The sequence below is a fragment of the Chelonoidis abingdonii genome, chromosome 8, assembly GCF_003597395.2.
Source record: "Chelonoidis abingdonii isolate Lonesome George chromosome 8, CheloAbing_2.0, whole genome shotgun sequence".
NCBI classification, from domain to species: domain Eukaryota; kingdom Metazoa; phylum Chordata; order Testudines; family Testudinidae; genus Chelonoidis; species Chelonoidis abingdonii.
Window position 1 is genome coordinate 7,709,703 of NC_133776.1, and position 16,326 is coordinate 7,726,028.

General features: G+C 50.0%; 1 protein-coding gene across 6 annotated transcripts in view; it reads right to left on the reverse strand.

Annotated features, from left to right (window-relative positions):
- Positions 1-5,548: 5,548 nt before the first annotated feature.
- Positions 5,549-16,326, reverse strand: part of ABCC5 (ATP binding cassette subfamily C member 5) — a 69,447-nt gene continuing 58,669 nt past the window's right edge. For all 6 annotated transcript variants that reach the window (XM_032803835.2, XM_032803833.2, XM_032803839.2 and 3 more), the window contains 6 exons: positions 14,256-14,445; positions 13,236-13,395; positions 11,606-11,684; positions 10,651-10,764; positions 8,745-8,909; positions 5,549-7,206 (listed from right to left, as the gene is read on the reverse strand). In XM_032803835.2, the coding sequence (XP_032659726.1) occupies positions 7,105-7,206; positions 8,745-8,909; positions 10,651-10,764; positions 11,606-11,684; positions 13,236-13,395; positions 14,256-14,445 (810 nt within the window). In that variant the 3' untranslated portion in view covers positions 5,549-7,104. The remainder of the gene's footprint in view (positions 7,207-8,744; positions 8,910-10,650; positions 10,765-11,605; positions 11,685-13,235; positions 13,396-14,255; positions 14,446-16,326) is intronic.

Here is a 16,326-nt window from a genome sequence, read left to right on the forward strand (position 1 = left end):
AATCCATTGGGCTGGTAGCGGTGAGGAGGAGGCCCCGCGGCAGTGGCACCTGGTGGCGGAGGCCGCGCAGGCCCTCGGCACCGGCGCCACCGAGCGCCGGACCGGGGCCGGGCCGCAGGGATGAAGGGGCGGTGATGGCGGCCCGCCAGGGGGCGCCGGGTTTAGAGAAATCCGCAGCGGCCGCCGGGGGCCGGAGGCGCAGAAAGATCGGCGGGCGGCAGCCGCCAGGGGGCGCCCCGGGAAGGGAAGCGTTGCCAGGACGGGCGCCCTGGAGCCAGGGGATTCCTGCCGCCCGGCAACGCCCCTGTTGGAGTCCCGAGGGAATCGCTAGGCGGGCGCTGGCGTTCCAAGCCCCAGCACAGTGGGCTATTACCACCACGTCCTAGGCATGCTGGGAGGGAGGAGGGGCGGGGGGGCTGTTCTGGGCTAGTGGGGGTGGCCCAAACCCAGCGTCCACCAAATCCTCCCTTTCTCCGGGCACAGCCCACACCCAGCGTCCAACCCCAAATCCCCTCCAGATCACCCCACCATTCACCTTTGCCACCCCGAGACCCCTTTCCTCCAGGGCCAGCCGACAACCCAGGTCCACCCCAATCCCCTCCAGGACACCCCAACCATTCACCTGCCACCCCGGACACCCCTCCCTTCCAGGGGCATCAGCCCACACTCAGCGTCCACCCAACCCCCAGCCTCCCCTCCGCCAGGGCACCTCACCTCCACCTACACCCCGACCCCCGACACCCCCTCCTCCAGGGACACAGCCTACACCCAGCCATCCCCTCCTCCAGGCCATCCCACCATTCACCTGCCACCCAGACACCCCCTTCTCCAGGGGCACAGCCTACACCCAGCATCCACCCCAACCCCCAGCCATCCCCTCCTCCAGGGCACCCCACCATTCACGTGCTACCCAGACACCCCCTCCTCCAGGGGCACAGCCCACACCCAGCGTCCACCCCAACCCCCAGCCATCCCCTCCTCCAGGGCACCCCACCATCCACCTACCACCCCGACACCCCCTCCTCCAGGGACACAGCCTACACCCAGCCATCCCCTCCTCCAGGCCATCCCACCATTCACCTGCCACCCCGACACCCCCTTCTCCAGGGGCACAGCCTACACCCAGCATCCACCCCAACCCCCAGCCATCCCCTCCTCCAGGGCACCCCACCATTCACCTGCTATCCAGACACCCCCTCCTCCAGGGGCACAGCCCACACCCAGCATCCATCCCAACCCCCAGCCATCCCCTCCTCCAGGGGTACAGCCTATGCCCACCATCCACCCCACCCCCCCAGACATCCCCTCCGCCAGGGCACTCCACCTGCCACCCAAACACCCCCTCCCTCCAAGGGGCAGCCCACGTCCAGCGTCCACTCATAGCACAGACACCTCCTTCAGTGTAACACACACCTGCCATCCACCCACCCCACAGAAGCCCCCTCCTCCAGGGGCACAGCCCACACCCAGCATCCACCCACCACACAGATGCCCCCCTCCACCTGGGAATGGCCCGGACCCTGTGTCCATCTGCCAAACTGATGCTTCCCACCCACAACACAGACACTCCCTCCTGCAGGGAATGGCCCTGAGCTAGTGTCCACTCATGACACAGACACCCCCCTCCTCCAGGGGGACTGCCCTGATCCCATGTCCACCTGCCACACAGATGCTCCCCTCCTGCAGGGAACAGCCCTGACCCGGTGTCTATCCATGGCACAGACACCCCCTCCTCCAAGGGACAGCCCAGACATTGCCTCCACCTGCCACACAGATACCCCTCCTTCCTCCAGAATGGCTGTCCAGACCCCTTGATGTGCCCAGAGCCAACTGTGTCCCAGAGAGGGAATTTACATTGCTGGGGACAGGCAGGACACAAACCCAAGTGGCAGCAATGCTACCCTGGCCCCTGCCCATGGTCCCCTGAGGATGACAACAAGGCCTCTCCGATGCTGTCCTTCTTCACACTCGCTCTGCCCAGCGGTCTGTTAACTTCCACAGACAGGCACGCTGCACCCCATCCCAGCTCTCCCAGTCCCAGTACCCAGTTCAAACTGCCCACATGCAAACATCCCTATTCCCAACTGTCACCTTCCCAAAACCCCATTCAAAATGTCCTTCACAACAACTGCCATTCAGACCATCCCTCCCCACAACCAAACTCTAACTGTCACAGTCCCAGCTGCCCTAAAATCCCATCATCCCCTTTTCAAATTCCCTTCAAAAGGACCCTTTCTTATCAGCCATTTCTCATTCTCCCTCCCAGGTGCCCCAACTCCCAATGGCTCAGCTCCTTCTCTCCCCTTCAAACTCACTGCACACGGCAAATTCAAACTCTTAGGCCTGGTCTGCACTAAAAAGTTAAGTCGACCCAGCTCTGTCACTCACGGGTGTGAAAAATCCACAGCCCTGAGCAAATGTATCTATACCCACCTAACCCCTGCTGTGGACATGCTAGGGTGATGGAAAATTGTTCTGTAGACCTAGCTAGCACCTCTTGGGGTGGTGGATGACCTATGCCGATGGGAGAACCCCTCTCATTGATGTAGGTCAGGGGACAGCGACCTCTGAAACACGGCTCGCCAGGGTAAGCACCCTGGCGGGCCGGCCAGTTTGTTTACCTGCCACGTTGGCAGGTTCGACCGATCGCAGCTCCCACTGGCTGCGGTTCGCTGTCCCAGGCCAATGGGGGTGGCGGGAAGCCGCAGCCAGCACATCCCTTGGCCCACACCACTTCCCGCAGCCCCCATTGGCCTGGGACAGCAAACCACGGCCAGTGGGAGCCACAGTCGGCATCAGCAGGTAAACAAACTGACCCAGCCTGCCAGGGTGCTTACCCTGGCAAGCCGCGTGCCAGAGCTTGCCGACCTCTGGTATAGGTAGACTACAGCAGCACAGCTGTAGCTTTCCAAGTGTAGACAAGCCCTTACTCTCCTGTGACCTGTCACTCCAAACTAATGCAGATCCACAGGTCCCAGTTTAAACTGATACTTCCTGACTAGCTGTTCACACCTGCCTAGTTCCAACTGCCCTTCCCAACCGTCCCAGTTCAAACACCCCACCCCATCCCACTCCAAACTGCCACGACAACCAGGCCCAGTTCCACCTGTCCCTACTAGCGTTCCTTCTGGTCTGTGAATGTTGAATGACAGCACTCCAGTTCAAACCCTGTGGTTGCAGCAGCATTGGCAAGCAGGGTGGGAGGCTAGCGTGGTAGCACCAGGGCAGAATACTGGGAGCTGGTGCGGTGCTCGACCTTGGGTACTTCCTCTGGTAGTGGATGCATAGGGCCCGGCCCTAGCTTCCCCAGCAGGAGAGGGAATCTACTCAAGAATGGTGCATCAAGCAGCAATGACTGAACTCCATGAAGGGTACACTGTGTGCAGCCTCTTGAACATCCAGCCACTGCCCACTTGGAATTGTTACAGGCCCCCTGGAAACTTTGATCTCATTGGCCCAAACCATCCAGTTGCAAATTCACAGTCTTTGTCTCACCAGGGTACAATAAAATTGCTGATTTCCACTGCTCTCTTCCTAGCCCCTCCACCCCGATGGCTTCCTTGAAGTTAAGTAAGCCCTGGTCTATGCTGGTGGGGGGTGGGGGAAATCGATCTAAGATGAATTGATTTGAATCACTTTGCATCCTCGTGGCACGGGATCGACAGCCACCGCTCCCCCGTCGACTTTGCTTCTGCCTCTCGCCGAGCTGGAGTTCAACAGTCGACAGGAGAGCAACTGGGGGTTGATTTATTGTTTCTACGCTATACAGGATAAAAATCAATCCCCGATAGATAGATCGCTACCCAGCGAGTAGTGTAGATGTATCCTAAGGGACACGGTTTTGCCAGGGTGCTTGCAGCACAGGTAGTAAAGTAGCTACCCTCTCCTCCCAATCACAATAAGTGTCCATCACCTGCTCTAGCCTCCAGCTTCCAGATCCTGCTGGATTAAGAGGACAGGTCCTGTTTAATTTTCACAATCTGGTCACCCTCGGTGCTGTGGCTATGATGGGAACTTGTCACCTTTGATGTACGTGTGTTTGTGGAGGGGGTAGCTACACTTCTTTCTGGTCACTTATCCCCTGCAGCAATGTTGCAGTGTGGAATGGAGAAAGGGTGACCAGATGTCCCAATCTTATAAAGACAGTCCTGATTTTTGGGTCTTTTTCTTATATGGGCTCCTATTACCCCCCACCCCGTGTCCTGATTTTTCACATTTGCTGTCTGGTCACCCTAAGTGGAGAGGGGATAGATCATCAGCCTCTGTTAGCACTAATAGCACCTTATGCATAACAAATACCTCCAAGCCCCAAGTCTGAAGCCTTCATATCCCCCATAACTTGCTTTCTGATTACAAGGGAACATGGATGCTACTGCCACAGGATGGGAAAGGGTCAGGAACCACTTTGAACCAAGAAGTAACAAGCTTTTCACACATTATACACTCACTCGTTTCTGTCTCTATGAAACTTCTTTTTTTGCAGGCTGGGGGTCGGGGGAGAGAAGTAGGTGAAAGAGGGAGGTTTGCTGGATCTAAATGTAAGTAAATCCCTCAAAGTCTGAGGCCCACCTCTCTAGGGATGGGGTACAGGAAACCTGGCTCTGACCCCTGCTGACTCCAAATGCCACTCCCCGTTTTGTTGAGGACACGTCTATTCAGCAAGGGGCAGCAGGGTTGGAGAAAGCGTGGGGGTAGTGACAGAAGCTTGGAGAAAGCACAGCCCTGTGCTGGGCCCAGCTGCAGCTTCTGACTGAGTTCTCCCTTGATCTCCACAGTTTTCTTTCTGCTTAGGAACCGAAGGCAGGAGGCCCGGGTGCTAGCTTGCTGGTGTGAACTGAACTTGGCAATTGCATTGAGGCTGAGGGTGGGACAGAACAGCAGATCTTTCAAGAACTGTCCAAACTACGGATTTGGATGAAAGGCTCCAATCCACTCTTCATTAACAAATCTGTGACTTGTGGTCTCAGTAGATCATTAAATACAAACAAACGTAGCGAACAACTAGAAACGAACGACGCCTTCTGTGCTGCTCATCTGCATGCCAACACCCAGAAAGCTTTTCTACTTTTGTGGTTTCCCTGTGGTAGTGATGGCTGAGCTGTGAGCACCAGTTTCTTCGCTATTCTACTCAGGCGTAGATCCTGCAAATCTGTATGTGACACAATCGGAAACACAAGAGTTGGTGTGGGTAGAGAATGGGTGTTTAGGAAGATATGGCCATAAACAGGATCTAGTCAAGGCTAATAGGGTGGTTAAGTAAGCTCTACACTCCCTTCTCAGGCCTCACTCTTACTACAGGGCAGAATCTCATTAATGCCAGATTGGAGTCCCCTATAGTCCCTGTCTGGCTCAGCACTTGTAGCACTCCATACTTGGCAATGTGGAAATAATCCACTGTACTCTTAAAGAAACTGATCTGTCCTAAAGGGAAAGTCAGCTCCAGACTGTGAGAACTATTCAGCAGTGGGGCTCCGCCAACGTCCACAACAAGGCCTGCTGCTCAGCAGCGATTTATGTCCCTCAAAGAAACGGCTTCACGCAACAAGAGTTTACAAAACCCAAAATAGTTTTATTCACTTTTTCGGATTTTTGCCTTGACGAGACATTCTGCAAACATGCTAAGGCTACAAAATGTCCAAATTGACAAAGACATGCAATGCTGACCATTCAATAAGTCACGGCTATAACTGGAGTGACCGCGCCCACTTGGGCCCCGGGACCCACAGAACAGGGATGGTATACAGTAATCATGGTAACGTACCACACAGGACTCAGCAACCTGAGGTAGGTCTCTTTACAGTAAGAAAATAACTTCCTTCCAGTGTCACACCCTGATCAGCAGGAACCTGTTCATAATTGCAGAAGACTTCAGGGTGTTGTTAAGGTAATAAGTGTGCAAGACCAAAACAGGAAATGCTGATGTATTTTAAGCTTAGTGTAAGTGAACAGCACAAAGGGTGAGTGTTATGTATGCCAATAAGAACCACCCTCAACCTGTAAAGAGCATTAGCAGCCTCAAGATAAAGAATTCAGCTGGAGCAGCTCAGGAAAGAAGAGACTTTTCTGCCAGCAACCCAGGGTTTGGATTTGAACTTCAGAGAGCAATTGTTTTACTGCAGGTTGTTCTATGAACATTTAGATTCTGGTCATGAGTTAGATCAGCAAAGCAGGAGTTGGTTATTTTAATAGAAACAAAACCTAATATCCATTGATACATTAGGGAATGGTGCTGCATTCCCATTATTGCCCCCGGACACTGCACAAGAAAGAGCTGCTGCATTCCCATCACTGCACCAGGACACGGAATGATCGTGGAACTTTCCTGTGACCCAGAAGTGGTCTTCTCCCTGAACCACTCAGGAGATCATAAAAAAAAAAAAAAAAAAAAAAAAAAAAGCTACCCTGGGAAAGCATCATGGGAAGCAGCAGCAGCAGCCGCCATCATGAACAATAGCGATGCTCCGAACAGCTTTGACAATAGTTACAATGCAATAGAGTTACACTACAGAGCCCTTCCCCCCTGTGCAGGACGACAACGATGGGACATTGAAGGACACTACTGCAAAGCTTCACTTCCATTCAGACACGCAGAAAATCCGGCACTATGAAAAGACCAGCTGTAAGAGACTAAATGGTGTCTGATACAGTCTGATAACAAAGCCAGCTCTCTAGTACCATAAACTGTACAAAAATTATAGAAAAGAATATGCACTGTTATTAATACAGTGCTCATTTTAATATAAAATAAACAGCTTACATTTCCACTGTAAATATAGGCTATGTACAGAATTATGTATAGATATAGCTACATGTAGAAAGCTTCATTATAGGCCTCTGATACATTTATAACTATGGCTCCCTGAGCCATTTGTAGAGTGCATTTAGTAACAAAAAATTTAGTAATATGAATATGGAATAAATACAATAAAAACAGGAAGAATTCTTACAGGATTTTAAAAAGTCTCCGTGTTTGACCCATTGTGCTAAAACTTAAAAAGAGGGAAAGGCAATAATCTGCTTTGAGAATGAGGAGCAAGAGGAGGGGCTGGCCTGCCACAGGCAGGGAGTGGAACCCTCCAAAGTCAAGTGACTTTATCCTGAATTTTAGCCCTTGACAGCAACCTTGTTGTCTGCAGCAGCAAACATGGCATAGAAGTGCGAGTTCTCGTTGGCCAGAAGGGCAGGCGGAGTGTCGAATTCCACTACCTAAAACAAACAAGGTGGGGGGTTTTCATTAATGAAATTCAGCATCAAACAGGCTGCCAGAACAGAGGGAATGCTAACATCACAGTGACGAACCAGGGGGCACAAGGCAAGGGACTGTGCCCAGGGCAGCTATAGTCCAGGTGCCAACCTGACTCCCTGCCCACAGCACCTCCTGAGGCCACACGGACAGACTACATAATGCCAAGTTTGGGGCACCCCTCATTTGGCTCAGCATCCTTTTGCAAATCATTCCACGGATGCCCACATGCTAGAAAGATTGCAACAGCTGACAGCTTCCTGGTTCATTATCCAGGTCTCCTTTTGCAGATCTGGCTTTAGCCTACTAATGGCATCTGCTTTAAGAGTTTACATTGTGTTCTATTAGCTTCCCCCTTTCAGAAGTTTCCATTATTATTTTTTTCCAAGCACTCAACCCCACAGGAAGAAAGAGTCCCTGCCCAAAGAGTATTGTTCTGACATAAATGAGTGGCACAGGACAAAGAGAGAGGAATGAAGCGCACTCAGCAATGGATGAAGGCAACAATAAGAGCGCATGATTACTCAGAGGGCACAGATGCCTCTTGGTGCCTGCACCAAATTAGCCTTAAAAGCCTCGACGTGCCTCCTGCTCCGCGCGCCAGCTAGAGTTTTACTGAGAAGTAGTGCTCCCAGCTCCCTACCGGCCCAGAGTGCAAGAGCAAACTCTGACCCCCAGCAGCAGGACAATGATAGGTGGCATGGTAACCGTCTATACATATTTGAAGGGAGTAAACGTCAAGCAGGGATAGGAATTACTTAGGCAGGGGTGTACCTTGGAGGAATGGGGGGGAATTAAGAATGTAGGCTAAACTTCAGGAAAAAAAAAAGTTTCCTAAGAAGAGACTGATCCACGGTGGACTAGTCTCTTGGGGGCCCGGGGTGCAGATGTCCTGTCTCTTGGAACATTTCAAACGAGACCAACACTAGGAATGTACAATAGTGAGCAACTCTGCACTACCTCACAGACAGACAGACTTGGAGGCACTCAACAGGCCCTTCCTTCTCTGACTTCTTGGACCTCACCGTATTCTTCACATTTGGAGTTTACTGTATAGAGCCCTCATATGAAAATTGGAAGCGTCTCTCCCACGGCCAGTTATTACTGTAGGGCTGTATGACAGCACTAGGGCAAATGGCACTGAACCCTAAGGAGATGCAGGCAGCTCTTATACCTGTTGGCATTAATGCATCTGTGGAGTTTCCAAGTGATGAGATTGCTCCTACATACCTGCTTCTAGATGGGTTTTGTGTTTTTTGAGGAAAAGCGGGAGAAGGAAAATTAATCCCTTTTGATCTTGTCATGAGGAGCAATCCCTTATTCCAACACAGAGAACTACTGCCAAAGGGGTGAGAGAACATACAGCCACGTGTACCATGGCTTTCCACCCTGTGGAGACACAAGCTCAGCCTGGCTATGTAACCTGCACCAGCAAGCAGGCTATACCTAGAGCCAAAGCAATCTACAATGCCAGCCACAAAGGCAAAGTGCTACTAATCACCTGTCCTTGTGTTAGCACCATGATCCGATCGGAGCCCAGCACGGTGTGCAGGCGGTGAGCAATTGTTAGCATAGTGCAGTCTGCAAACGCCTCCCGGACAGTCTCCTGAATCAGTACATCTGTCTCTGTGTCCATAGCAGCTGTTGCTTCATCCAGTATCAAAACCTGCAAATGGCACATAATACAGGGTGTTACATTATAGCCAACCCACTTCCCCCCAGTACACAGGCACACAGTGTGGTCTGAAGACAAGCCTGCTGATTGCCATGACAACAAGGGTGAGTGATAATCCTAACAATGCCTCTTGCACTCAAGAAGGGCATCTCGTGCAACTGCCTTGAACGCAATCACTCCCTGAGCTTTGTTTGCTGGGAATATTTTACGATCGCCTGTCCTACGGCCCTGTAACAGGAAGGGTTGGGGCACAGGGCTCAGACATAAAACTGAACGAGACTGATATTCCGCATCTGAATCTCAGATCTGAACTTTAACCAGTGAACTATTCCTGATGGACCCAGCACCTCCAGCACTCTCAGGACAAGGCTTCTGGGGAGAGGATGAGATGAATGGAGGCTAGGAAGTCTGCATCAATCAGCCAGCTGTGTGGGACTAAAAGCACTGTGCTGTGGGACTGCTCACCCCATTAATGCTGGTGCCTACCTTGTAGCAGTTCTCACTAGCTAGACTGAGAAAGAAAGATTCCTTCCCTTTTCCCACCATCCAGCCCTGGCTTAGCTCAAGCCCATGCCCTCATTACCATAGATAGGTGACAATAGCTCGAACATGGCAACTCACATAGTATTTATTGTTCCCTTTAGTCTCTGCTTCGAAGTTTTCATACACAGTACTACAATTCAGAGACACTATTTCCCTTCTGAAGATACCTCCCTCTCTCAAGGTTCCATGTTGCTACTCCCATCTGGAGTTAGTCAATATTGCTCTTTAGTAGCCTAGAGCGGATCGTTGTTAAACAAGGACATCCTCTTTCTCTTCAGATCCAGACAACCACACTACTGGAATGGCAGCTCACTCAAATCTCATTGGCTAAGCTGGGTGGGCATCTTTGGTATTTCATGTGATACAAGAGAAACCCAAGGTATTGCAGAGAGAGGTGTGGGGGTCTTAGCGGAGACCTTCCAAGCTTGCACTGAATCTGATGGCCTGAGTGGTGGGGTGAAGGTGGGAAGGGGGTGGGGGGCACTGTGCTGACGGAGGTGCCCCCCACCTCCATTTTTTGAGGAGATATAAAAACTGAGGATGTGAAAACTCAACAAGAGCCACTTTTTAAAAAGAAAAAGCCAGTTTAGCCCTGAGTCCTGGTCAAGTTCCACTTGGGTCCATCTGTTCTGAACTACCAAAAAACTTTTCTTCACTGAAATTATTATTCAGTTTCCCCTCCTAAAGAAACAAAAACCTTGATAATTTTGGCAGCACAAGTCCCATGTTCCACTTCTAGAGGTTACATTTAAGTGGAAGGGGAAGTGATCCTTACACCACAAGCAAAATACTTCGATACCCTCAGGATGAATGGAGCAATGTAAAAGTATCAGCTCTGCAACAATCTTGGCGAGCTCTAGCAAAGGGAGGGAGACAGAATCTAGTGCTCTCATGCACAGGGCTAAGCCACAAGGACAGCCTAAGACTCTAGCTGGTAACAAGTAACAAATCTCTGGATACAGTACTTGGGAGACCCATAGATTGTAGGGTGTCCTGAAGAACTGACATCTGCCTCAGGAATGCCTTCCCCACTCTCCTGACCCCACATATTCTGTAGGTCACATTAATTGTTGGTGTCACTCCCGTGACATCAATGGAATTATAACAGGGATGAATTTGGTCCAGAGAGCAGTCTTCCCATGCAGTGACTGTGACCTCCCCAGCTCTTTCCGCTCCCGCAGACACTCACCTTACAGCGACGCAGCAAGGCTCTGGCTATGCACAGTAACTGTCTCTCCCCAACGGAGAAGTTTTCCCCATTTTCCATCACTTCCGATTCCAGTTTCATGGGCAGCTGAGCAATCTGAAAGGAAAGAAGAGGGGAGATTGAAGCCACTGTACTGAGATGTTGTACCACCACCAAGTGAACAAGACAAGTGGCACTGCTGCTTCTCTGCAAATTCAATCCCACCACAGGGCTAAGAAAAGTTCCATCCACCCTGTGCCCCTCACCATGCTGTCCAAGTGCTTCCCACCCCCTCCATCTTCCAGAAGAAATAGCTCATACTAAAGCACACACAGAACTAGAACCCGTTTAAACTAAGAAGGTCTAATAGCTTGAACGTCTAGTCAGTCTGGCTGAAATGCCTCATGTATTTGACAACACTACTGTGAGTTTACACTAGAATTCTGGACATATAGGGCTAGACTAGAAGAGAGGTAACCTTGCAGTGACATTAGTTTAAAATAGGGGAACAAGTTTCATTCATAAAAGCCTACAGTGTATTCAGAAGTCACATCAATACAAATACCCTGTCTCCTGACATCCTCCCCAATCAAGAGCAAACTGTCAACCTGGTCCTGTGCTGTGCAAGCTCCTACATGCTACAGCCACGTAGGCATCCTAGTGCCTTGTGATTGATCCACTGAGGGAAGAGGAAAGAGATGAAGTGGCAATGACATTTGCAGCAGATGGCCAGATTCAGAGTTCACTATATGCACCCACACTCTCACCTCATGACCAGAAACGTGACACAAGCCTTTCCCATAAGCAGAAGAGACTGCAAGGACAGATTGAACATTACCTGCAAGTCTTTAAAGCAGCAGTGGCTACTAGTGGGATACGCAGGTAAGATCTTTGTCGCTCTCTCTCTAACATAACCAGACCCTTCTCTCCTCCCCCTCCCACCGTGCATCATACTTACACACTCCTTCATGTGAGTCCTTTCCAAGGCATCCCAGATTTGCTCCTCACTGTACTGGTTGAAAGGATCCAAGTTTGATCTAGAGGAGGAGGGAGAAAATGTAACAGGAATCTTTCACCAGTTCAACACTGAATGGCAAAACTGTGGAGTTCTAACCCCTCAGCGTGGACAGCTTGTATTCACCCAATGCAGCAACAGAAGTCACACCATGGAAGTCAGACACTCCTGGCACACAAGGGTAAAAAATGGCCAAAAACACAAAGGGGTGGATGTAGCAGAGTGGATCTCTGCTCCAGCCCTGAAGGGGTTAAAACAGCCCAGGAGGGGAGGGGCTGGGTAGGAGAAAGCAGCCTTTTAGGCTGGGCTGATTGGGGAAGTGGCTGCAGCTGGGGCCATGCCCCAAACTGAGCCACAGGGCCTGATAAGAAAGCCAGAGAAGCCAGGAACTGGAACAATCTCCCTCTGCCTGTAGAGGGAGAAGGGCCTGGCTGCATAGAACCGGACAAGGTACCTAGAGTAAAGCAGGGCTGGGAAAGGCAGTGGACCCAGGGAGCTCCTGCCTGGAAAGCCCCAGGCTGTGGCCTAGGATTAGGCCAAGAGGTACTGGGGTTGTAGGGTGCAACCCAGGGGTAGGCCAAGGCAGCAGGTCCAACCCCCTTTGCCGATGATGAGAGGCTAATACTGCAGTCTGCCCCAGGGTGTGGGGCTAGCTAATGACTGGGCAGTTGCCAAGACACTGAGGCAAAGTGGGGATGGGGGGGGGGGGTTCCCAGGAGGAGGAAACCCCTAAGGGCAAGGGGTTACTGCCAAGGGGCAGAACCCCATGTAAAAGGGGCACCGGGCTCCAGGAAGGGACACGGGGTCAGTAGCTGGAAGGCGGATCACCAGCCTGCGGAGGGCACTCCAGCCGCTAGAAAGAGCTAATTCCCAAAGCAACCAGCAGGAGGCGCCGCAGGGGTGAGGCCGCCCGTTTACAGTGGAAAAAACCCACAAAGAAGCAAGAATCTAATGGAGATTTAAAGTGGAAGGCTACATGTAAGACGACACAAAGCAATGATCATGTCCAACTCAGAGTCTCTACCAATACCCAGCCTGAACTCAGATTTCACTTGTTTGTGTGTCACAAGCTGGTTACAGTTTTAGAAGCCTGTTAGAACTGTTATGCTAAAATGAAAGGTTAGAAGCGGTCTGACTAGACCACCACTCCTAGGCTCTTGCACTACCCGAAGGCAGGAGCAGGCCAGTGGCAGAAGGCCCAGCTTCTGCTCCCAAACCACCATATCGCATCAGGTAACACACAGAACAGCAAATGGCAATTCAATGGCACCCAGATTTCTGAAGCTGCTGCTGTTGTTTCCTAGGATCAGGATTCTAGTCAGTTTCCCTTTGCTGCTAACCACACATGATGCAAAATATAATGAGAAAATGAACACAGGAGAAGGGATGTGTATGCCATAGAAGAATCAGTCAAGATGAACTGCTGAATGCTACACTACTGAGTCACTCTGGTTAGTGCCCTGGGGAGGAGACCCACTTCCTGGGACTTTTAAAATTAGACTGAACAATACACCACAGAAAATCTTTCAAGGTTCATGTCAATCTAATGCCCATTGTCTATGGTCTTACTAACCTCACAGTTCCACTGAACAACACAGGCTCCTGAGGGATTATTGAGAGTTTGCTGCGGAGATCTGCCAAACCAATGTCATTGATTTTCACTCCATCGATTTTAATACAGCCTCCAGACAGTTCAACGAGACGAAAGAGTGCCATTCCAAGTGAGGACTTCCCTGCATGCAATGGACAGGAAAAAAGTCAGCCAGCCAGTGGTTTTGGGGAGCAGCTCAGTATAGCTGGTATTGTAGAGACAGAAAGACAGTTTAAAAGAATAGACGTGTTTCAAAATATTGATACAAAGGGGCCTCCAAACAGTTCTGGGTGGGTCTAATCCAGGCTGAGCTTCATCATCTTTAAAATCCTAAGCAACACTGATTCCTCATTTAGAAACAAGAATACTGAAACGCAGCTATTCACTTGATATCATCCGACTCAACTGTGGTTTTAAATGAACACCATCTTTCACATTACAGGCCTCTTAAGATGATTTAGGGCCAAATTTGGCTGCCACATCCATGCAAACAACTCCCCGCAAAACCACAACAAGCGTATTTTAGGGGAAGAATTTGGCCATTAAAAGAAAGAGTTGGGATAGCCATATGTTGGCTGAGTAGACAAACACAGTAGCTACTCGATGCTGGGCACCAGCCATAGATGACAGAAGAGGTGTTACTTAGTACTGTGTTGCCTAGAGTGTAGCTGGGTTTTCCCTCTTCAAGAAGGATTATTTTTTGTTGGGAGTCTTCATCCGTGTGGATCCCACTCAAGGCATGCAAGTGCCTTATGAGCGTGTTCACACACACAAGGCTCATGGCATACCTTGAGTGGGATCTGTACAAACAATTCTGAAGAACCAGTTACATCAGGTAAGTAAACCGTACTTGTCCAGCTCCCATTCAGATGCCTTCAGCTCAGATCTTGAAGGAAGCATCTTCACAGTGGTGCAGAGGCTTTCACATGAATCAGAGCTAACCAGTTACAGCCTCAAGTCTGCCAATAAAGTTATTTAACTCCACCCAAAGCTTCTCCTCACCTGACCCCGTCCGCCCCACGATGCCAATCTTTTCCTTGGGTTTGATGGTAAAGGACACTTTCTTAAGCACCAGCGGGAGGTTCTCTCGGTACCGCATCTCTGCATTTTCAAAGACAACTTCGCCTTCTTGGGGCCAGTCCAGAGGGGGAGCTTTATTCTTAATTCGAGCTGGAGCCTCCAGAGAAAGGGTCTTTAAAAACAAAAACAAGCCCGAAAAGTCTAGTTTCCAGGCAGCAAAACACACCAATATGCCAAATGGTTTACTGCAGTTCTGAACAGGAGTTGGTTTCTTTGTATGGTAGATGTCCCCCTTTCTTTTCTCACTGCTAAGCTGGGGAGGGAAGCTGTGCCTCGAAAATTGATCCCAGGTCCCTTGAATGGTGCTCTGCATTTCCCCACTACAGGGTCAGTCCCACATGCTGCTTTAAATGCCACCTTAATGAGCATTTAAGGAAGGCAATGTTGCCTAGTGGCAAAGGCACCACATTTAGAGTCAGGAGACCCAAGTTCAGTTCCTGGTTAGAACATAAGAACGGTCATACTGAGTCTGACCAAAGATCCATCTAGCCCAGTAGCCTGTCTTCCGGGTGCCTTAGAGGGAATGAACAGAACAGGTAATCATCAGGTGACCCCTCCCACCACCCATTCCCAACTTCTGGTTCTGCTACTGGTTTGCTGCGTTACCTTGGGCAAGTCACTTCCCCCCGTCCTTGTGTCTCAGTTTCCCCATCTGTAAAATGGGGCATTTTATTCTTAAGTCAAGCTTTATTTTTGTAAAAAGTGCGGATGGAAAATGTTAAGTAAGAGCTAGATACTGTTTATAGACAGAAACCATGAAGTTCTTGGGAGCCTGCAGGGAGATTTTATGGCTGTGGGACACAGCAACTATCTTCAACTCACAATTTGACTGCAATGCTACACAGTTCCATAGAAATGCTAATTCACCCACATTTGCTGTGCCAGGGTCACATACTAGTTCTGCTAATGGGACAAGTGTGATCTGCATTTACAAAGTGGATAAAACATGAAATTCAATGAGTGGTGCCCCCCAAACTTCATCTACCAACCCAGCCAGGTTGGCTCCTTGCTCTTTGCTGCTACACTTGGCAGAGCCCTTGCTAAGTAGTTAGAAACATCACATTCCATAGAAAACAAAAATTGAGTATCAGGTGCAATCCAGGTGATGGCACATTTCTCTTTGGTACGTTTCAGAATGTGAATAATTGCCACTTTCCTCAATTTCTGCCAAGACCATCTTCTAGCTAGAAAGCAGAGATTTGGCTACTGGACACTGCAGATCTACTGCTGTTCAAAAGGGATGCTGCTCAATGACGGTAGTACTGTATTGCCTTGAACTAGGTGCTAGTAAAAGAAATCTGAATAGCCACATTGAAAAGATGCCAAGCCCAGGGCTTCGTGGGGCACAGAAACTGCTGGCAGCTTATATTCTAGCACACAGACACCCATGCCATCCCCAAGACGGAGAACTGAGGCTCTTTGTTGGCTATGGCCAAAGATACAGAAAGCCATGGCTGGCACACAGCAAAAGCTGTGATGGAAAAGGACGACAAAAGTCAAATGTGCTTTATATTACAATCAAAACAGTTTTAAACAAGTTCATGATACAATGACCATTTAGACAGCCAACAGGGTAGGAAATCATGGCGTCGTCTTGCTCAAAAGCAAACCGTCCAGCGTGACACTGACAGTGACTTTACAAAACCCTATGAAAGGCCTGGGTTCTGTCCCTGAAGACATGGCCATGACAAACACAACATTGCTCAGTGAGAGCTACATTGGGCCTTTCACAGGGTGGGAAGGTGAAGGAACGCCTGGGATGGTTATCTCAGCTTCCACAGTTAGAAAACTTCACCTCAGAAGGCTGCACAAGATTGCTAGTTTCCTTGTTTCTTTGTCTAGCTACAAAATTAAACTAACGTTTCTTTCCCCTGTACATGCAGTCTCCAGAATAGAATGAGATAAATTATCCCATATATGAGCCGCTGAAAGGCCTGGAGCTTCCAGAGAGATGCGCCTCTATGGCGATCATCTGAGATTGCTGACCTACTCA